Source organism: Neltuma alba, unplaced genomic scaffold (assembly GCF_004799145.2).
Source record: "Neltuma alba isolate B1F8T4 unplaced genomic scaffold, ASM479914v2 tig00012377_pilon, whole genome shotgun sequence".
Classification (NCBI taxonomy): domain Eukaryota; kingdom Viridiplantae; phylum Streptophyta; class Magnoliopsida; order Fabales; family Fabaceae; genus Neltuma; species Neltuma alba.
The window spans coordinates 298,752-321,770 of NW_021636875.1; the positions used below are offsets into that span (position 1 = coordinate 298,752).

At 36.8% G+C, this 23,019-nt stretch overlaps 1 protein-coding gene and 1 long non-coding RNA gene across 2 annotated transcripts; one reads left to right on the forward strand and one right to left on the reverse strand.

Moving 5' to 3' along the window:
* Positions 1–4,809: 4,809 nt before the first annotated feature.
* Positions 4,810–5,764, forward strand: LOC114726430 (uncharacterized). The gene is made up of 2 exons (XR_003738505.1): positions 4,810–5,107; positions 5,517–5,764. It is a non-coding gene; the product is annotated as an uncharacterized LOC114726430 (long non-coding RNA).
* Positions 5,765–9,179: 3,415 nt separating this feature from the next.
* On the reverse strand, positions 9,180–22,148 carry LOC114726404 (isoleucine N-monooxygenase 1-like). Its single transcript, XM_028912993.1, has 6 exons — positions 22,028–22,148; positions 20,791–21,320; positions 13,686–13,695; positions 11,487–11,538; positions 11,266–11,404; positions 9,180–9,812 (listed from the first exon to the last, which is right to left on the reverse strand). The coding sequence occupies exons 1-6, from the start codon at positions 22,146–22,148 to the stop codon at positions 9,180–9,182; spliced, it is 1,485 nt and encodes a 494-aa protein (XP_028768826.1).
* Positions 22,149–23,019: the final 871 nt, after the last annotated feature.

The following is a 23,019-nucleotide window of genomic DNA, read 5'->3' on the forward strand; positions in this document are numbered from 1 at the left end:
ACTAATATGAAAAATGTTAATGTTTGCAATTAGGTTAATTTGAAAGATTTAAAAAAATTGCTTAACTAATATATGTCATTCCGAGAATTGTGCATTTATGAGATTATATATAATACTACTGCCGGTCCTAATTATAAGAGCTAGTTGACTAATTTAAGGAGATTAAGAAAATAAGTTAAGTTAGTTGTTTATAATAAATATGTATTGTCTTTTCTAAAATATCCTTGCTAATCAAGTGTATTGGCTAGAACTACCATTGTTAGAAGGACTACTTTGAAAAAAAAAGAATAAATATGGAAGACAAAATTGATTGGGGTCTTATATTTATGATCAAAATAAAAATTAAATGAGGTCTTATCTTAAGAATCGGAGGTAGTAGTTGGCAAGAAAAAGAGATTATATATAATACTACCTTCGATCTTAATTATAAGAGCTAATTAACTAATTTGAGGAGATTAAGGAAATAAGTTAAGTTAGTTATTTGTAATAAAAAGGTATTGCCTTTCCTAAAATATCCTTGCTAATCAAGTTTATTGGTTAGAACTACCATTATTAAAGGAACTATCTTGGAAAAGAATGCATAAATATGAGAGACAAAGTGGATTGGGGTCCTATAATTAGGATTAAAATAAAAATCAAACGAGGTTTTATATTAAAAACCGGAGGTAGTAATTGATGTTCATTCTGTATTTTAAACGCGAAACATTTGAATGAAATGGGCAATCAAATAGTTTCATTTTATATATTTAATACTCGTAATTAAAAAAAAATCGACGACTCGGCGCGCAACTGTCGCGCATTACTCATGACTTCGGGTCTTCGTCGCAGGAAAATTAGAAGAGGACGCGGTGTTTGTACGAATGGCTCCAAAATTAAATGCCTTAATCTTGTTTTGGCTGTACCATTCGCTCTGGCACAAAGGCAAAGATTAACAAAACTAACAGAGCAAAATTATAAGTGTTAACAGTGATAATAAAACAAAATTAAAGTACTACTTTTTCATTCTTAATATAAAAGTTTGTTGAAAATTAGATTTGATCTTAAATATAAAATCTTAATCTATTTTGTCTCTCAAATTTATAATATTTTTCCTAAAATATTTCTATTAACTATAAGGAATTCTTATAGAGGGATGATTTCAATTCACATGATTAAAGATGATAATATGGAAACGTTTACAAATATTTGTTACAATTAATCAACTTAACTAATTTTTTTTAATTAAAAACTCGAGGTAGTATTTAATTAAAATAAAAAAAAAAAGTAGGTACCTAAGTAAAAATTAAGAAAAAGTATATGTGGCTCAAAATTGTTTTTTAATATTTTTTATTGTGTAAAAATCATATTAAATTTTAATATTTCAATCATTTTTGAATAAAATATTAAATTTTAAACTGGTGATAGTTAATATGGACTACACAAATTAACAAATTAAGTGAAAGGGATAAGGAAAGAGACGTGAAGTGGAAACGAGATTTTACTGGGGTCCTCTCAATTTATCTCCACAAATGCATCGATCAAAAAGCCGTGCATGACATTTTTCTCACATGTTTCACTTTTGTACAGCCTTGTAAAATATGTTCCTTGTGTTATCAGAATATACTCCTCCGGTCCTTAATATAAGACCCATTTAACTAATTTGATTAAATTAAGGAAGTTAGGTAAGTTAGTTAATTATAGGAAAAGTGTCACATTTTTCCTAAAACACCATAATCATCTTTCTTAATACCCCTTCTCCCTCTTCTACTTAATTATGGTTGAGAGAGTATACATAAGGGTATTTTAGAAAAAATTGATAAATATGAGAAAGGGGTCTTATATTTAGGACCAAAACCAACACAAAAATTGGGTCCTATATTAAGGACCGGAGGAGTAATATCATACCGTTTTCTTTAGGTTAGAGGAAAATTTGTCTCAAAATTTTTTAATTAAAAATATTGGGCACATGATTTTTTTGTCTGCAAATTATCCCGAAAGTTTGAAATCCTGATAATATTGTTTTCTACAATTAAAAACTAATATTGACCATTAAAATAGTAACATTTATCATTAATATTTTTAATAGTAGCAAGCAATATTGTTACAATTTTAAATTTTTTGGGTAAATTTATATCTAAAAAAATTTCTGAGTACCCAGTGCTTATGAGTAAAAACTTTTAAAACAAATTTATACCTTAACTCTTGAGCTTAGTTATTACGATTACAACACATGTTAAAAATTGCTTATAAAAAATATTTATAAATTAATCAATGTGGTCTTAACATTATTTCATGACATGCGTTGTCAATTATATATAAAACAATACTTATATCAATTTTTGTGTGTTTGTTATATCAAGTCCTTTAATCACACATGGTCATGTATCTTTTTTCTTCCTTCCATGTTTTCAAATCATATAATGAAAGAGAATCTAATTTTATAAAAAAAAAATAAAAATTATTCTCGATTAAATTATAAGATAGTCATAAAAGAACAAATTAAAATAAATATCATTCTCAACAGTTTTAACTAATGCAAGATTTGAGAGGCCCTCCGTAATGTGCCCACCTTTGCAAAAGATAATTTAAGTAGTATGTTTTTACATTAACGTGTTAAAGGTGCGGGGATTGATCTTATCCCTAAATTATTTGATTATAAATTCTTAATAAGTTCATGTTTTACAAATGGGGACTGCAACATGATGAGTAAAAAGAAAGAGCATTGTTAAATCGTTTGATGGCAACATGTTTCATCATGGTTTATATAAATTAAAAAAAAAAAAAGAACAGCACCCTTATGTGGATTGCGACTGTTAGCCGCAAATCCTAAAAGTTTGGTTCTAAATCTTAAAAGCTAACAAATCAGTGATGACCCACAAAAGCTTTTCGTAATTGAACTTGCCATTTGCAATAGAAATTCTGATATTTACAATTAACTTCTGGGGTTATACAAAACAAAACATCCATAATTCACAACTGTTTATAACCAATCTTTTAAGATTTGCACCTAAAGATCCAAGTTTAAGGATGCTGATTGCCCCTGTCCCCTCCTCCACACGTCTCTTGTCTGACAATTTTTTTTCACGTTTTCAATAACACTCTTCTTTTCAATGCATTATTTGGAATTTATTTGTTATTTTTTATAATTTATACTACCTCTGGTCCTAAATATAAGAAAATCAAATGCCTTCTCTAGTAGGTCCTTTGAAAATGTCATCCTCCCCGGATATTATTTTATCTTATAGGCAAGACATTTTCTTTGGCTTTTTTTTAATAACTCAAAATATCTTTAAGTTATTTTGAGCTTGAGATTAATTTTTATCAGACCGAGAGTGTTAATATTCAAGCTCTTCTAATAATTGGGTTTTTTAGAATTCAAATTTGTACTCTCTTTTTTGTGGGAGACTGTTTACTATCTCAAGCACCAGCTTATTGGTTATTTTCTTCTACTATTATTTGTTTCATTAGTTATTTTTTACTCAAATACAGGGAAAAAAAAATCTTATATGCCGAGCTCGTAGTGGATATTTCTTCGGAAATGAGAATTTTCCAATTTGGATTAGCTTAGGAAATAAAACCCTTTTTTCGCATTCAGATTTATTGCAAAATTATAAGATGGAAATATTTATTGGGTGAAAGGACAAATTTATCTATTTTAATATCGAAAAAAAAGTATCAGACATCGTAATAAAATGTTGAGAGCAAAAATACCATAAACTTTCTGAGGACAAAAATATCATTCCCGTTACGTGTCCGTAATGCCCGTCATTTTTTTCATGTGGGTCCCACCAAACTTACACCTATCAAATAGTTTGTCATGTAATCTCCCACTTGGTCAACTCAATCTCTCCCGCTTATCCTATCTCTATCAAAGCACCACGTGGCAGCTTAGGATGTACCAATATTGTGGGCCTAACCCTCTCTCTCCCATTACTCATTTCTGGTCCCCTCACACGTTGTCACACATCCTTCCCTTCTCTTTTCATTTTTCTCTCTCCTTACCTCTTTTCTTCGTTTTTTTTTCCCTGAAATCAGTATGAATGAGCAAAACCGAACCGCATCCACGTTCTTTGCTGCTAAGACCGGATTCTGTCCATTTGCGGTTCCTTCTCCTGTCTTCTTTCTTACAGGGAGGAAGCCTTGAACTGTGCAAACGCGGAACAACCTCCAAACCGGATAAGATTTGGAGAGCTTACCTCTTCTATGCTTCTTCTCAAGAGTGTCTCTACCAGCACAGATTGGGTCAGGTGGTTTAGGAGATTCTTGAGAGGTGAGCTGAAAATCAAACCGAATCGAATTTAATTTCGATTTTTCAGTTCGGTTATTTTAGTTTTCGGTTATATATTTTGTTTTTATTTTTGTAATAATTCGATTTCCGTTAGTAGAAAAAGAATTTGGTTATAACCGAAAAACCGAAATAAATATATTATATATTTATATTCAATAAATATTATTATAATAAATATATATGTGAGTTTATGTGAACTCTTTAAATATATTTATATTCAATAAATATGGTTATAATAAATATTATTGTAATAAATCATATTAAATGATGAAATATTTATTAATTAATAGTTGTAATTGTATTTTATTGTTATTATTAATTTAAAATCACTTTCATATTTATATATTTCGGTTAATCAGTTAATCGAACCAAAATATTTCGGTTAATTCGGTTTCGGTTAGTTCGGTTATTGATTTCGGTTCGGTGTCTAAAATTTGTTTTGTTCGGTTATTCGATTACTTCGGTTATCACTAATAACTGAACTGAAAAACCGAATACTCACCCCTGAAAGCCAGCCAGAGACACACCCGCCGGAATCTGGAAGTCATAAACGCCGGCACCGCTATCTTCCGCTGCAATCTCGACAAACCCCTCAAACATCTCACCTTGGATGACATTTCCCAGCTCACCCGTGAAGATTGTCACAGGTTCCTTCTTTCTTTCTCTCTCCCTTACATTTTTTATTTGCCAGCTCACCACTAGCACCGCCACTTTCCGCTGCATTCTCTCTCACGACGAGATTGTCTGTTTGATCGAATAGCCTGAAACCCATGATTTCTTAGATACAGGTCTTCGACTTCTGCAAATCATTTCACAGATCTCATCATTCTTCTTCCTCTTGTATGGCATCGAACCGTCTTTGATTTCTCATATATGATTCTTTGATTTTGTTTCGTTCTCATGATAGTTGTGGGTCTTTGAAAGATTAGTTATGCGTGTTTAATATTATTGAGAATGATTATTTATGGATTGGATTATATTGTGTTGATGTTGATGATTTACTCTCATGGTTTTTCAAGTTGAACCTCGTTTTTCACTGATGAAATTGGTCGAGTAATAATACTCAATGATGATGATGATTTCCATGGTTCTTCATAGTTTCTAATTCTGTTTTTTGTTCTGATTTCATGTTTCTGATCTTCTTCTACTTCTCATCATTTTAAATATTTGATTACTTGTGATTTGCGATCTTTAAGATTGTGTATAATTTTTTGGGTTTGCTTGATCTGACTAATGTTTCTGGTGGAAGGAGGAGGACAAAATGAAAGAGGGTTGATGACGACGGATGCTCTGATGGTGAGAAAGACGACGAGCATTGAGGGGAGGAAGAATTCTTACAGTTGTTTAATTTTTTGTCCAACTCAGACATTATTTTGTCATATTTGCCTCCACCTCACCATTTTTAGTCAAAAAGTTTTTTCTAAACGGTCAACATTACTTAGTTTAACAGACATTTTAGAGCCTTTTTTGAATCATCATGGATATTTTTGCTCACAACATTTTATTACAGTGCCTGATACTTCTTTCTGATATTATGATAGGTAAATTTACCCCTTCACCCATATTTATTTTGTTAAGCTTTAATTGTTTCTTAAGAAATTAGCTCCATCATTGATGCAATGAGACGGACGTCGGACAATAGTGATTCAATCATGTCGAACAAATTAATTTTACAGGATCGAACAAACTAATTCATTGAATTAATCGTCAATTTCGCAATAAAAAATAAATTCAGTTTTGCAACTATGGCGACCAACATAAATAATTACCATTTAGATCAGTACCGTTATGAAAATAGGCAGAAAAATATGCTCCAGAGGGTACTTCCTTCAAGTAGTTCAAAAACTTGTCATCCCATTCCTTTTGTTTTCCCTTCCAATTTGCCACAAGCTCAGTCAAGTATTGAAGTACTCCTCCGGTCCTTAATAGAAGACCCATTTAACTAATTTGATTAGATTAAAAAAGTTAGGTAAGTTAGTTAATTATAAGAAATATGACACGTTTTTCCTAAAACACCATAATCATCTTTCTTAATACCTCATCTTTTTTTTCTACTTGATTATGGTTGAGGGAGTATCCATAAGGGTAATTTAGAGAAAATTAATAAATATAAGAAATGAGTCTTATATTTAGGACCAAGCTAATTTAATAATTGGGTCATATATTAAGGACTGGAGGAGTATTTCCTATAAACTACGAACATTTCACCGTTTACATGTAGCATTTAATTGCCTGTACAAAAAACATGTATAAAAAGGCTTTGTGTTGCGTGGCAGCATATCAGAACTTAGAAGTACCGAGAGGTAGCAAAATTGACAATAATAACTCGCCAGATAAATCACCGAAGCCTTTGAATTTCTACACTCGAAGGGTAAATTTGAGCAGAGCAAGCAAGAAAATAAAGCGACCTAGTTGCCAGTTTGATCTGAAGTTTTTGTTTGACCACTTTTCAAGAAGTCATCTTCGTAGAATTCTTGCAAATCTTCATACATTTTCTTAAATCGGTCAACCATCTGGGCAGATCTCTTGCAATCTGCTTTTAGCCTCTCCATCTTCATTTCAGAGGCAGAGAAGCCCCCATTCTGGTTTAAAAGGCTAAAAACAGAGGCTTTATCGAAGTTAGAAGATTAAATAACGTTATTTTACCCCGAAAAAAATCATTGCAAAATGAGGCTAATGATGATAATATATCTATCGGTTAATCATCTATGCGCAACAAACCGGGAATTCCTTGATTTGATTAAGTATCGCCCGACAAGACATGTATGAAACATCCAAACCGATCCTGTCATCGTGAAGGCTAACAACTGTCTCAACATCTGAATCTTCATTTGTTGTTGAATTTGAGTATTTTTCCAATGGAGGGGGTAATAAAGATCCCTGCTTTCTTGAGCACGATTGTAGCGGGGTAGCTGATTTTCCTCGAAGGGGTAATAAGGCATCTTCACAATTTTATAGTTTTCTGCGTATTGAAAGTCTGGAAGTGGAAAATCGAAAGATATTTTCCTTTTTCTTTTTTCCCACAATTTTATGACCTTTGGGGCAGAAACCTTCATTAACATTACAGTGTAACTTTCAAAATGAGTCATCCAATGCGGTTATCACGATTTGTTTCCAATGTTCCTGTTAATTGGATTTCATTTTTTTGGCCTTTTATCCTTAAAGATTTAGTGTAACAATTCCTGAATTTTTCTGTCTACCCTGAATTTTTGCCAGACTTTAAAAGGCGAAGATTTACAGAAAATAATAAGTCACCCCAAGAATTTGAACCTTCAGGCCTTGATGCTCTTGCTAATGTGGCAGTGTTGGGAGATGGTCTCGGGGATCCTTCTAGTCATCAGGTGGACCCACCACCAAACATTCTAGACATCGTCCTGGCTGCACCTGCATTGTCTGCATTCAGCCACCAAGTGGAAAGGGAAGACATCCTGCCGACTGTACTTGCAATGTGTGCATGACTGCGAAAAGGAGGTTCAAAACCCTTATGCTGCGTAAGAAGAAACGCCAATCGGAACGCGAAGCAGATGTTAGCCACCAGATGGATCATAGCGAAGCGTCAGATATGAATGGATCATCTAGGGGAGACACAAGTCATGTGGAGAAAGAAGGGAGCATGAATAGAAGACAGCTTGAAGTAGGAGAATCCAATGCTGTGCAGATAGATCTGAATGATAGGAAATATTTTACTTTGTCTAGGTCTAACTCTTAGACACTTGTTGTTATTATTATTATTATTTTGAAAGCGTACAAACTGGATAGCCTTTATAACCCTTCACGTTATAAGATCAAACGATAATGAGACGCAAGAAAAGGACGATAATCCACGGAGAGGTGAGCTTCAGACCTGTATTAGTGCATATGAGCCAATATATTCCATGTCAGCTTAAATCGTCTCTGGTAATGTTCAGCACTTAGTTATATATTTCGAAACACAAAGAAGCCTTCGTTAGTTTAAAGAGCAAACCAGTTTATCTATGAAAGCCGAAGATAATTTTAACTTTGGCTTGTTTATATAATAATAAAATAACAACTTTTAATTGCTGGAATGATCATTTTATCTTCTGACTTCACTTGAAATGGCAAAACGATGAGCTGAAACGATCCTCGGTTCCATTTGGGACTTCTACGTTGGGCATTAAATCGATGAGACGATCTAATAGCAACCAAGAAAAACGAATGACCTTTTTCTGGATGAAAGATATTATTATGGTTAAAGTTCGTCGTCACCTTTCAGTACGCTTGCCTGCCTTGTGTTTTGAAACTGTGAGCTATCCGTGCACATTAATTAATCTGTCCTTTACTTTATTCACGGGTGTTCCAAATCCATAAATAACACAAAATTCACTTAAAAGTATATAAAAGGGGAAATAAAACAGAAAGAGTAGAGAAGTACGCAATCACGTGACAATTAGGGCTTTGATTTTCTACACGCGTTGATGCTACAGTGAGTCACTGGTGGCGTTTTTCAGTGAGAATTGAGATGTTAGGGGAGAAATTATGGGAAAAAAATACGATTGAATTTTAAAATTTTAAATCAGGAATTACTATAAAAATATATTATCATTTGTTTTTCGAATGTAATCATTTGGTATAGTGACTAATACTGATTTAAAATTTTAAAATTTAATAGTCATTTCTTTGGGATTTTTCTAAAAGTTATCCAAAACGGATGACTGTTAAGAGTTAATGGTAAAATTTAGGTAGAGCGAAATGAACGGACATTGCAGACATCTTAGAAAAGCATGTTGTTCTCGCAATAAAGCCTCGGGTTATTTATTTATTTATTTCATACACAGTCTTAGACTCTTCCCCCCCCCCCCCAAAAAAAAACCGGCTTCAGATATTGATTATCGATTAATTGATACCTAGCCTCAGATATTTGCGCAAACGATAAGAACAATTAAAATATTAATTAATTCAAGAGGTAAACCTCTTCTGGCAACCTCGGGCGTGCAATGGCTACAAGTGGCTTAGCAAGGAAAAGATCAGTCTCAGACTCAACAAGCTCAATCAGTTGATCTGGTGGAGCACTCCAGGTGAAGCCATGGACCAACCTAGCAAACATCATCACAGTGATAGTGGTCCCAAGCACCACTGCTGGACACACTCGCTTTCCTGTAGTGAAGCTTATGAACCTTAAATTTGGCTCACTTAAGAACACATCGGACCCCTCGTCCATGAGGTGACATTCTGGTTTGAACTTAGGAGGGTCGTCCTTCCACACCTTAGGGTTTCGCCCTAACCCTTGTCTGCTCATTAACACGTGGCTGCTCTTTGGGATGAAGTAGCTGGAAACCACTGTGTCATGCATAGAGACATGTGGGGCATTGAAAGGGGAAATTGGATGAAGGCGAAAGGCTTCTCTTAAGCAAGCTTTGTTATAGCTGAATTTTGGGATGTCTGATTCCTGAACAAGCCTATGTGTTCCTACCACTTGGTCAAGTTCTAGAGTGGCTTTTTCAAGAAACTCTGGTTGGTTTATCATTTCTGCGAGTGCCCATTCCACTGCATTTGATGGGTTGTCCACCGATGCCATCATCATGTCCTGCCAAATGTGTTTTGGTTAAGATCTCAAAGGATGTCTCATTCAGTTCTTGCAGATAATTAATGAAGAGTTTTTCAGTTTACGTATTCACTTCTACTTTGGTATCCACACAGCGGCAACTTGGACATCTACATATATCTATATATATATAAGTGGGTTAGGTAAGGAAATAATATCCAAGTAATTTATATCTCCTTGGACATTAATTTATCGCCATGTGTAGTTAAGCTTATAAATGTTGTGTTGTAAGGTGCAGACTGAAGTACGTTTTTAAATTAAATAAACACACAAAGACTCTTGCTAGTTTAAAGAGTAAAACATTTTAATTATTCAAGAAAGTTGAAGATAACCTTAAAATTGGCTTGCTGATAATAAAATAATTAATAATATTTCTAGCCACCCTCATGATTAATTACTTTATGTTCTGCGACTGTATATGAAATGGTAAGATAATAAGCTGAAACGATCCTTGGGTCAATCCAGTCTATGTATGAACATCAGAAACAATTCGAGGTGCTCCAAAAAAGTTACGAGGTAAGGTGGGGTCCGTTTCGTTATCCAGAAAATCGGACTCTTGCGATTGGCTTTAAATCAAAGGGATCACCAAAGAGGAACGAAAGAAAAATTCATGACTCTTCCCTTTGATGGGAACATATCAGGGGGCCAAGTTCACTGTCACCTGCCGTCCTCTTAGTGGCCTTATCTGCTTTGTAGGGGTGCACATGGGCAGGGCTGGGCAGGGCAGGACCCCTGCCCAATGCCCGGCCCAAAATATGAACGGGCTGCATTTTGCAGCCCGCTGCCCGGCCCTGCCCATAGAAGCCCTAACCATTTTGGGCTGGGCATGGGTGGGCTGGGCAGGGCGGGCTTCGTTGCCCAAATAGTGATGGCCTGCCGATATCACATGTAAAAAAACTTTCATCCATAACTGAAAATTACATTTCATAGGATGTACTCAATAAAGCTCATGAAGAACAAGTTAAAAGCAAGATACTATTGCTTTTTTAGAAAAATTAGACCCCTAAGATGGAAAACTAACAGACATGTAACAATAATAAATTAAATTGCAAAGAGGACGGAATAACTTTTTTTTGGGTAAAGAAATGTAATATATTAATATGATTTTATAAATTATAATATATATAAATATAATCTGGGCAGGGCCAAATGGGCAGGGCAGCATATCTTGCCCGATGCCCAGCCCTGCCCATGAAATGACCAGCCCAAAGATGCCCATTCTTTTTCGGGCTTCTTTTTTTTGGGTTGGGCAGAGCAATTTTTCTTCGGGCTTGGGCGGGCTTAGCGGGCATTTGGGCTTCATGCACACCCCTACTGCTTTGCATGTGTCAAATGTGAGCATATCTACATATCGAGAGCAATAATTGGGTAGACTGTCCCTTAGTTTATTCATTAGTTTGCTAATTTATGTCCATTATGATGAAAAACATGTCACACAGTCAAGTCTTCTCAAGCTTGGCACAAAGTCAGAAACACAGAAGCCGTACAAGTGATTAAGCAATGTCAACAGTGCATCCACATGCTTTACGTCCTCCAAACCAGGCCTTCCATCCCCACCACCATTTCCCAAGTACCTAAAATTAACAAGCATTTGAAGGTACCATCTTATTATATCGCATCATATATTGATTACAAACTATTCAAAGTATTAGTTACCTTCTATTGAAGATTATTCTTTTGATCACATTCCCGCGGAAATGCTGAGCAGCTACTATTGAAGGAAATAAAATAGATAGGGAAAGGTAATGTACTGGGTCGGTTTTGAGTCGTGATGCTGGTAGCTCACGCAGTATCTTGACTACTAGAGTCTTTATAGAATAGCACAGCAGATGCACCAGAGAGAGGAGAAGAGAACACCGGAAAGCTCGACGGTGTGGGGTGAAGAGAATAGTTGGAGGCACCTCCTATTTATAGGGTCAGGGTGGCCCATATTTCAGGAAGGTGCAATCTCCCTTATTTATTGTGGGATAATATTATGATTCCATAATCGACAATTAATGTCTGATTGATTTCTCTCTAATCAATCAAGTACTAAATACTTGATTGAATAATCCCTAATCAATCATTAATTGCTTCTGATTTGTGATTGATTTTCTTGATCCAAGAGATTCTTTTCTTTTCGATCAAGCCATTCGGCCCATTAAGGGCGGAGTTGGGCTCAATATCTAACATCTCCCACTCGCACTTGATGGGTCGTCCATTGTGCGATTCTCCTTTCTCATTTTATACTTGGTGCTCTGCCGTGACCGTGTGGGCACAATGTCTTCTGCTTTGGATGCTTGTTCACTAGAAACTCTTAAGGCAGAGCTAGTGTACAAGGACATCACAGATGTGTTTGCATGTTGCCTCAAATGCTCCAGATTTACCCTTACACTTTTCTCATGGCATGTCTAATCCTTCTCGAGTCAAGTTTATCTAACTCAGATCGTCTGCTTATATGCATAGCATCCACACTTGTGAGCTACTCAATATGCTCACAAGGGACATGTCACAGATACTAGCATAATTTTGTAATTCAAGATTAATCTTCCTTCTGACTAGTCATTCAGGTATAACTTCATCCCTTTCCTGGTATTTGGCCCATTAGACTGGATCTCTTATGATCATAGGGTGCAAGCCAAGGTACCAGGCACTAGGTTATCCCTTCATAACACTGTCTAAGTCTTAAGGGCATCATGAAAGGTTTGTTCCTTTTAGGGACTCACACTAAAGTGGGACAAGGGATCTTCCGGCTCGCATCCCAGTTGCAGTTGATAGAAGCACATGAAGTATGAATTACATGTCACGATGTTCATCTTAATCTGTTAAGAGCGTGTGTCATTTTTCTTTATTAACATCGTGTAGACTTTAGTTCTAGGCATACTTAGTACCTAAAACCAGAACTCTTCACTTGACATATGACGACGTCTTTCAAGATGAGTTCTTTATCTGGCTATAGGGTCCATAAACTATGCGAATGTTCATGATTCGACCTATTTGATGCATAGATCTCATCTGAAGCTCACTTGAGGCAACATGTGTGTGGTGATACTTCTTAACCATTCCATGGCTCTTGCTTCATGGCTGGAGATCATGCAATGTCTCATCTTCTGTGTTCCTCATGAACACTTGAAAACAGTTGCTCGTGTGAGAGAGTCAACCTTATCCTGTACGACACTACAAGTTTTGCATACCATTGAATAATTTGAAAAGAAAAAGGAAGTGCATCACTTTATTGAATTAAAGGAAAAATTCAATATATCAAGTTCTACGCTTGCCCATAGCCTTTACATGTTTAATAAAAGGGTCTCTTGCTATGGGCTTTGTAAGGGGATCAACTAACATCTTTTGAGTGGAAAGGTACTGAACAATGACCTGCTTTTTAGCAATCCTGTCTCTTACAAAATGATACTTAATGTCTGTGTTTGGTCCTACTGTGATATTTTAGATCCTTAGTATAAGTTATTGCCGCTTGGCTATCACAATGTATGAGAACTAGTCCCTTATTCGTGTTGTTTACTGGCAATCGCACCAAGAACCTTTTGAGCCACACAGCTTCTTGAACAGTAGCAGAACACACCACATATTCTGCTTCCATGGAAGATAGAGACACACATGTCTGTTTCTTGCTTCTCCAGGAAATTGCTTCACTACTTAAGAGGAATGCATATCCTAAAGTAGAGTGGCGCTCTTCGAGATCTCCAGCCCAATCAGCATCGGAGAATCCTTCCAAGCGTAGGTTGACCCAATAATGTCAGTGAACGAACCCATCTACCGTCTCTGATGAACACCATCAAATTCTTCTGGCATTAGTTTATGCCTTAGCTTACCAACAAAAACCATCTTTAGTTTGCATCTTCTATTATTGCTATCTACCAGTTCGCATCTTCCATTGCCACGACTATGATCTTCAAGTTCGCATTAACATCTCCTACCTTTCTTATATTTTTTAGTTTCTTTTCAATGTGGGTAATTTATTTCAGTTCCAGTATGTATTATTTTTGTAGCTAAAAATATGTAGCGAATTTTTTTAAAAAAAATATAAATAGAAAAGCAACCTAGACTAGTTTGGTAACCCGGTGGACCAAGTCCAACCCGGTCTTGGTCCCGGGTCTAACCAGACTGGACTGGTCTTCAGACCAAAATTTTCAAGCCGGTCATTTTTCAGACCAGACTTCAGACTAGGATGTAACTCGGTCCAACCCAGTCTTTATACAGCCCTACCTTTAGGTGCCTCATGATTCTCTTTACAGCTTCCCAGTGTTTCATGCCCGGGTTTGATTGGAAACAGCTCATAAGTCCAACTGCAAAACATATGTTCGATCTTGTACACAACATCGCGTACATTAAACTACTAACTGTACTTGAGTATGGGACTCGCTTCATGCTCTCTATATCAAATTCTTTTGTATGGTACATATCCTCAGTTAGGTTGTGTCCCTTAATAATAGGGGTATCCATGGGTTTGCAATCTCTCATATTGAACTGTTCAAGGACTTTTGTTATGTATATCTTTTGAGACAAAGACAATAACTTTCTTGAACGATCCCTTTTTATCTTAACTCCCAAGATATATTCTGTCTCACTTATGTCTTTTATTTCAAAATTCAAAGATAGCCAATCTTTGATTACTTTAACTGCTTTCAAACTTGATCCAGCTAGTGGTATGTCATCGACATACAGGGATAAGATAACAAAGTCTCTTCCTGACCGCTTTATGTATACACAGTGATCTCCTTCGATCAATTTAAAGTTGAACGAGGTTATTGCTTTGTGGAACTTTAGGTACCACTGTCTAGATGATTGTTTCAGCCCATAAATAGACCTTAGGAGCTTACAAACTTTCTCCTCTTTACCTTTTTTCATGAAGCCTTCTGGTTGCTTCATGTATATTTCTTCATCTAGTTCCCCGTTCAGAAAAGCAGTTTTCACATCCATTTGATGTAGTTCCAAGTCCAAACTTGCAAACTAAAGCCAAGATCATTCTGATTGAGTTAAAACGTACCACGGGATAAAAGGTATCTTCGTAATCAACCCCTTCCTGTTGTGTATACCCCTTTGCCACCAAGCATGTTTTGGGTTTATCGATTGACCCATCTGTCTTTCTTTTGTATTTGAGAACCCACTTGTTCCCAATAGCCTTTTGTTGAATCCATTTTCTCCTGCATGGCACTCTGCCATTTTTCCTTAGCTAGTCCTATCAATGCCTCATGAACACTTTTGGAATCTTCCTTGTCATCTTTAGGACTGACAATGAGAGTTGCCCCCTCGACTGAGAAACATCTTTAGGGGGTCTTGTCCTTTTTAATTCTCTAAAGTGGGATTTCTTGTGTAGGATTCTCTTCCTGCGCTTGTGTGTGGGTAAGATTTTCTGGTGGTGAAAGTGCCTTAAACCTCCCACTCAAATCAGTGGACTGAGGAGTATTGGTTGCTTCCTCCTAATCATCATTCTCATACAGAGAAATAGTGCGATCAATGCTCCCTTTGCTAGGAAATCCTGTTTCTAAGAATGTGGCATCTCTTGACATTATCTCAGTCACTGAGCCGTCATCATTTTCACCAATGAAGACGTACCCCTTAGAATGTTCTGAGTAGCGTATGAAAACACACTTCTTGCCTCTTGGTCCTAATTTCCCAAACTTATGGGAGGAGTCATGAACATATACAACACATCCCCAGGGTCTCAAGACACTTAGGTCTGGTTTGTGTCCTGTCCATAGCTCATAGGGTATTGAAGTGACTGACTTCAAGGGCTCATGGTTAAGTATAAAGGTAGCAGTTGAAAGTGTGTTTCCCTAGTAGGAGATTGGTAGCTCTGCTTGAGCCATCATAAACCTAACCATGTCGAGAAGGGTCCTATTTCTTCTCTCGGCAACCCCATTTTGCTATGGGGTACCAAGAACAGTTAGCTGCCTAACTATCCCTTTGTTGTCACAGAGTGCTTTGAACTGGTCGGATAGATACTCTCTACCCCTGTCAATCCTTAAGGCCTTGACTTTGTAATCCAACTGATTTTCTACAAGGTTGAGGTATTTTCTGAAACATTCCAAGGCCTCTGACTTGTTTGAGATCAGATAGATGTGGCCATATCGCGAGAAATCATCAATAAAGGTAATAAAATACCAAGCTCTGTGCCTTGTCCTCACACTTATAGGTCTACAAATATCAGAGTATACTAACTACATAGGATATTCTGCTCTGGATGCCTTTCCAAAAGGCTTCCTTATGGCTTTGCCAGCTAAGCAATGCTCACGTAGGGACATTTCTTTCTTGGATACATTTCCTAGCAAACTCTCCTTTGCCAGTTTGATCATGTGTTCTTGACTAATATGTCCAAGTCTAGCGTGCCATACATCGTAGTTCGTATCAGAAGTAACAGCATAGCAAGAACTAGAATTGAAATTATTATTAAAATTTTCCAAAACCAAAAATCCATCTAAAGCATAACCAGATCTAATAAATTCGGTCCTATGTTTAATGTCAATGACATAATTATGAAAGTGAACACCAAAACAAAACTTAATTAAAGACATGACAGATACAAGATTCTGCCGGATATTTGGAGCATAGAGCACATCCTCTAAGACCAGGGTTCACCCTCCTTGCAAAGTCAACTTACAGGTGCTGATCCCTTTGACTTCTACCCTTGTGTTGTTTCCAACGTAAAGCCATCTGCTCTTAGTGGGTAGTCGACAAAAAATTGTAAAGTTCCCACGATCTCTACTGACGTGGTCTATTGCACCTGAGTTTATAACCCATACAGGATTAGCTTCTGCTATAAAAGTAGTACTAGAAACATATGAAAAATATGAAGGATTTGAACTCAATACCTTCTCCTCAGAGCAATCCTTGGCAAAGTATCCCTTCTTGCGGTAAGTATAACACTTGACCTTTGCCGTGTCAAGCTTCTTCTTGGCAGGCTTCCTACCCTTTTGAAAGGTTTTCTTGCCTTTCTGAGCATTTGGGTCCCTTTTTGCCTTTTTGTTGGGACCTCTTCCCTTCTGACGTTTAGAGGATGAACCCTTTTTTCCTTTAGTTAAGTATGCTTGGTTGGTGGACTTCGTAGCCTCCAGTCTTTCATCCTTAAGTTTGATGTGGCTTGCCACATCTGTGAAGGTCACTATGCTTTTATTGTGCGTGAGGTTGACCTTCATGTGCTCCCAACTAGCTAGAAGTGATCTTATGACGGCCTGTACTTGTTGCTCATCAGAAAAAGCATGCCCTACCTCTTTTAGCTCTCGAATCATGGTCAACATGTCCCTCAAGTGTTGCTTGACAGGAGTGTTAGGCCTTAGTTTATACATGTCAAACTTGATGGTAAGCCTTCTCAGTTTAGTGGCAGAAGTGCCATCAAACTTGTCCTTCAAGGCTATCCACATAGCCTGGGCAGTCGCACAATATTTGAATTCACGCATAACGTCATTTTCCATGGCACTCATCATGGTCAAGCGTGCGATACTGTTCTTTTATTTCCAAGTGGTATATGCCCCTTCGCGATGCTATAGCATCAGGTTGTTGCAGCATAGTTGATAAGACATTCTTGACGTCTTGTTCCTCTAGGACATAGGAGATTTTACGGTGCCACATACCGTAGCTATCTCCGTTCAGCTTGTCGCCTTTGTTCAGCTTAGCTATTATGGACTTCGTACCCATTTGCGACATATCATTGTTACATAGACAATTATGCACTTTATTCAATGGTATACAAAAATCATGTTCAAGGAAGACCAATAGTAATCGGATGAAAGGATTGCCAATTTCGCAATCAAGAGTCAACTAGGTTGGCTCCCATCTCACTAATGTTGGTTCTCCTTTCACCTTCTCATTGTTGGTTTATCCGAACTTATCCACTTGTTCAAGCATTTGGATTTCATAATCCGAAAATAGCTCCAACTCAATTAAAGTAATAAAATATTATTAATAAATAAAAACGCCCAAAATAGTTGCAGCAAGGTTCACATTGTCTTGACTATCAAAAACAAACGCAACAACCTAAAAAACTCAGCAAGCATAAGTACAACTTAAAGCTCAAAAGCGTAATTGAATAAAGTTTCTCTACGTTTTACGGGAACGTTTTCAAGATGCTTGGTAACGATAGCCTTCCAAAAGTTTGTGCTGAAATTGGTACCATCTGACAAGCGCCTTACGATATTGGGTTATTATATCCACATAAAACATAGCATTGCTATGATTTGTGACACTTGTGGTGTATTGGTGTAGGGCATCATGCAGATCTCCCACATATTCGTAGTCATAGGCATCCCTCTCCGCTACTTTCTTCATCAATCCTTTGTCGATTTCTCTGTCCACCTCTTCATCAGTGGCCTTGAAAGGTAAGGGCTCCTCCTTATCACCTTCTATATCCTTGGGGATATTGGAGCCTTGAACAGATGGGGCTTTCATCCTTTTATTGGTGCTCTATGCTTCTCCACTTTTCATATTGTTGAATTCGTTATCAGATAACGGAAAATAAGAGGGGAAAAACTCAGAATCAGGATTAGCCATGACTTACCTATAGAGGATTAAATTGAATTTTTAATTAGGGAATTTTTCACAAAAATAATCAAAATGGGGGGGAGGCTAAAAAATGGTCATAATACATTAAAAATGTAATAAAAACACACACATTAATTGTAAAAATATCCAATATTCATATCAATATGAAACTCATGAATTTAGGAAATTTTTGGATCAAATTGTACCCAAAAAGGACATCCCAAGCACCCTCACGCACACCTAGACATCCTAGGATTTAAAAAATTCATGAAAATTAGAAAATTCCAGAGAGGCCCACTCATAGGGGTGGCACATGACGTCCACGCACCGCCATCTAGACCTCTGTTTGCTCAGGACAGTGCTCTGTTAGACTCCACGTGTCATTATGAGCATAGTGGTGTTTTAGGTTACCATTAGGTTTATGGGTGGGTCCCACGCGCCACATAGGCATGTGGACCCACCTCTCCCACCTTTTTTTCTTTTAAAAAAATATTTTTTCAAAGGAACCCTTTTTTTACAATAAAAAAATGTGGTCAAACTGGGCTACCCAAAAAAACTTTTTTTTTTAAACAGACTACTGGGCCCGGTGGCCCAGTGCTAGAGGTGGTAATGCGGGCTGGCGATGCGGATACGGGCCAGCTTGTGGCGGTGCGGGCTAGCTCGCCAGCCTGCCTACATATTCTTTTTTTTAAAATAAAAACTATTATTATTAATATAGGTTGAGCTTAATTTGAAATGTTAAAATTAGGCTTTGAATCTTGAATTTGAGTAGTGAGTTATGATAAAATTAAGTGAAGATTAATTTATAATTTAAGAATATATTTTTAAAAACTAATATATCTTTTTATAAATAATTAATTTAACTAGTTTTTTTTATTCAAAGTAATTTAGTTTTCTTATCGAAATTAATTAAGTAGACATTTTATGTATAAATGTATAAGTATCACATGTTTATTTAATTTTATAAAGGCTTTTATAGTGACACAACAAATAAATGAAAAATAAAAGATGGACAATGATCTTCGTATAACTTCACACATAATCACAAATATATAAAGTGTTTAATTACTTATGCAATGATATGAAAGAAGCAATGTTTAATTGTTCATGTGGAATTTGAGGGTCAAAATATTTTAACTATATTAGGAATTATATGAAAAATTAAAATAAAAAAAAGCAGGCCAGCCTGCCAACCCGCGGCGGAGCGGGCTCAAAACGGTGCGGGCTGGCATATTGCCAACCCGAGCCTGCCTTTATTGGCGGGCTGGGCCCGATTACTAGCTCTACCCAGTGCGCTACGTTTCACTTAGGGAAACGCAGTGTCCGGGGGTCCCAAAACAATGCTGTTTTGGGGCCCTGGGTCCTCTTCTTTCTGCAACCGAGTTGGCCTGACCTGGCTGGAGGTTCAGCGGGCCCATCAATGACCTGCCACCTTCTCTCCTCTGTTTCTCCCTTGTTCGGTGTCTGTTTGACGTGTTCTTGGTGTCGTTGGAATCGTCTCGTCACGAACTACACAATCGTGCCCTTTGTTCACACAGAAAGATGTGATTTCAAAGAATCAAAAATCTCCTCCATGGACATTTTAGTCTGTGAACACAGAAGCAATGGGCAACGTTTTCGGATTAAGAAAAACATTGTAAAAGCTTGTTTTTATCCGTTTGTGAGAAAGCTTTACTTATTTTCCCAAAAAGCTATGAAAGTTTCAATCTTTCATTATTAAAAAAAAAAGTGTTTCAAAATTTGAGCTTTCCCACGGGCAGAAAACAAAGATGGAGTGCGAAAGCAATAACTAGAAGTAAGAGGCAAAACTCGTAGCAACTCGGGAAACAGAATCACAAAGCAAACAGGTTTGGTTCCATTTGGACAGGGAAAAAACATTTTTAAAATGCATTTAAAAAAAGGGAATAGAGCACATGTTAAAAAAAAAGGGCATATAACACATATATGAAAAAAGAAAATGGCAGCGGAAAATTAACACGTGCAAAAGAAGCACAGCCATAGGATCAGGCAGGCTCTAATGCCAATAAAGGAAATAAAATGGATAGAGAAAGGGAACATACCGGGTCGGTTCTGGGTCATGATGATGGTAGCTCACGTAGTATCTTGACTACTCGAGTCTTTATAGAATGGCACAGCAGATGCACCAGAGAGAGGAGAAGAGAACACCGGAAAGCTCTACGGTGTGGGGTGAAGAGAATGGTTGGAGACACCTCCTATTTATAGGGCTAGGGTGGCCCATATTTCAGGAAGGTACAATCTCCCTCATTTATTGTGGGATAATATTTTGATTCCATAATCGACAATTAATGTCTGATTGATTTCTCTCCAATTAATCAAGTACTGAATACTTGATTGAATATTCCCTAGTCAATCATTAATTGCTTCTGATTTGTGATTGATTTTCTTGATCCAAGAGATTCTTTTCTCTTGGATCAAATAGTCTGGCCCATCAAGGGTGGACGTGGGCCCAATGTCTAACACTCGCATTCACAGAACCACCTCCATCCTCATTCTTACTCTTGGATTGGTTATAAACATAGTGCGTGAGGTTATTGGCTTCCTCCATTCTTTTGGCATGAAGCCATTGATGCTTCATGGGAGAAAGCAAGTCCTTGCTTATCATTTTCTTCATCTTCTTCCATTGCTCTCCGTATGGCCCAAGTGCCGTCGTTAAATAACCAGCTGATATGAGATCAGATGCCATGCTCATAGGTCTTGATGCAAAAACATCATCTTCTTTCTCCAAGAACTCACACGCAATAGCAGGGCTAGTCACTGGGATAACGTAAACGTTTCCCAATTTAAAACATGCAATTTCGGCGTCTAAATTTTTCATGAGCTTGTGTATCCATTTGGGCACGCCCGGCTTGTTAGCAAGCATCTTAGGTAAATTACCAACAATCGGCCATGGTTTAGGACCTGGGGGAAGTTTGTATTTTTGGCGTTTACGGGTAAAGTGAGGGTGTTTAATGGTGTTATTAATGAGTGTGAGTGTGAGAGAGCAGCTATCAAGAGCTTGGAATAAGACCACAAGGCGGAGACGAGGTAGAAGAAAGCATACTCCATGGCTTGAAAACCGAAGGAATTAGGGTCTAGAGGCCGTCAGATAGTATTATTGGGGGAAAAAAATTTTATGATATCGATTTATAAATAAAAACATTAAAAAAAGAATTATCGAGGGTAGTATGATAGATGCATGTAATTGTAGACGGCCCAAAGAAAGACAGAAAATTCATAGAATGACGTTCGGACGTCCCTTTTCGACGGGGAAAGCATAAACTTTCCTATCCACCCACGCCTTCAGAATCCATCCACCGATAGATCGATCCCCTGTGTTCTTGTGGTTAGATTTTGATTTTTATTATTAAGATACCAACAACAATTATTTATCAGTGGACATTGATCTCTCATATACTTAGGCCAAACAATTAATGGCTTGCAATGTCAGATTTGGCACCGCCTGAATTCCGAAAACCGTTCGATATATGTATATATAATTTTTTTGTCTTGTGGCAAACAAAAATCTGTTAATTAATATGATTTTTCACTTACAAAACTTGAATTAATAATTTAATCTAAAAATATAAAGTTTCTCAATGTTAAAAAAAATTATTTAAAAGATGTTGAGTTTTCGCTATTGGATAACTCCAACAGCCTGAACACAAGTGTAAAGTGAGAGCTTCATCCCAATGAATTAATCAGACTCCACAAAAAAGCAATACGCCAATGAACAACTTCCACTAGTTCTTCTTTTTTCTCTCCCTCCTCTTTCAGAAACAAGTAATCAACCGGAATACCTCTTCTCTTCAACAGGTCAACCACCGCGTTGGAAATCTGCTTCATGGTGCGAAAAATTGTCCCCTAATATTATTTTTTTTGGCTGTGTGACTTCAAGTTTATGGGGCTTTATTTAGTGCTATCCACACAAAAATTCATATATATGTAAATTTTAATATTACGTACACTAAATATACTGTACCAAGATGAACGAAACGACTAAAGTTATGTATAGTAAGTTTTGAATAAATGATTGGAATATATTGCAAATCATGAAAAACATGTGCTTTCCCTCGAGAATAAAAAGCATTATTGAATGACACTAAGCTTGTCGGCATCACTTTAATTTGAGCCACAAAAACCTCCTCTTGAATCTCACCGCACCAAACATAAAGCAATGCATTCGGTCCAGAAATTAAAAAAAAAAAAAAGAAGCATCGTACTCATATACAGCCTCGTAATTAAACTCTTAATGTACTGCTATAGGCAATGTACACATGGTGTCTGTCCTTATTTTATACAGCTCATGAATTATCCTTGTCATTCTCTCTCTCACAACGTTAATTAGGCCCCAGAAAACAGACTCTAACGATCGGAAATGAGTAAAACGCCAACAAACTTGAATCAAAGGAAGAATCGATCAGCTCTATCTATCTTCTACCATTCTCTTATTTCAAAAATCACTTGACATTCTTTTAGTCCCTTCCTTTTTGTAATCTTGAGTCCAGTGGGTGATTTCTCAGTAAGTACGAATTTTCTGGTTCAGAAACATCATTCATATTCCGCATTTGATTTCCATAGTAATATATTAACTGAAAGAGGTTAAAAAGTCAAAAAACAATATGGGATTTCAGGATCAGAGGAGTCTAGAACATGCGCAGCTTTTAGCTGTCAAGTTTAGGGAAAAAGGATTGATGGAGAAATGAGCTCCTGGGCT

Excerpts from the sequence above, each read along its gene's own strand:
- LOC114726404 (XM_028912993.1), bottom strand. The coding sequence starts at position 22,148 with ATGAAGCAGATTTCCAACGCGGTGGTTGACCTGTTGAAGAGAAGAGGT. Across the intron at positions 11,405-11,486 it reads AGAATAATCTTCAATAGAAG|GTACTTGGGAAATGGTGGTG; the intron begins GTAACTAATACT and ends TGTTAATTTTAG. Across the intron at positions 9,813-11,265 it reads GCTTGAGAAGACTTGACTGT|GACATGATGATGGCATCGGT; the intron begins GTGACATGTTTT and ends CACATTTGGCAG.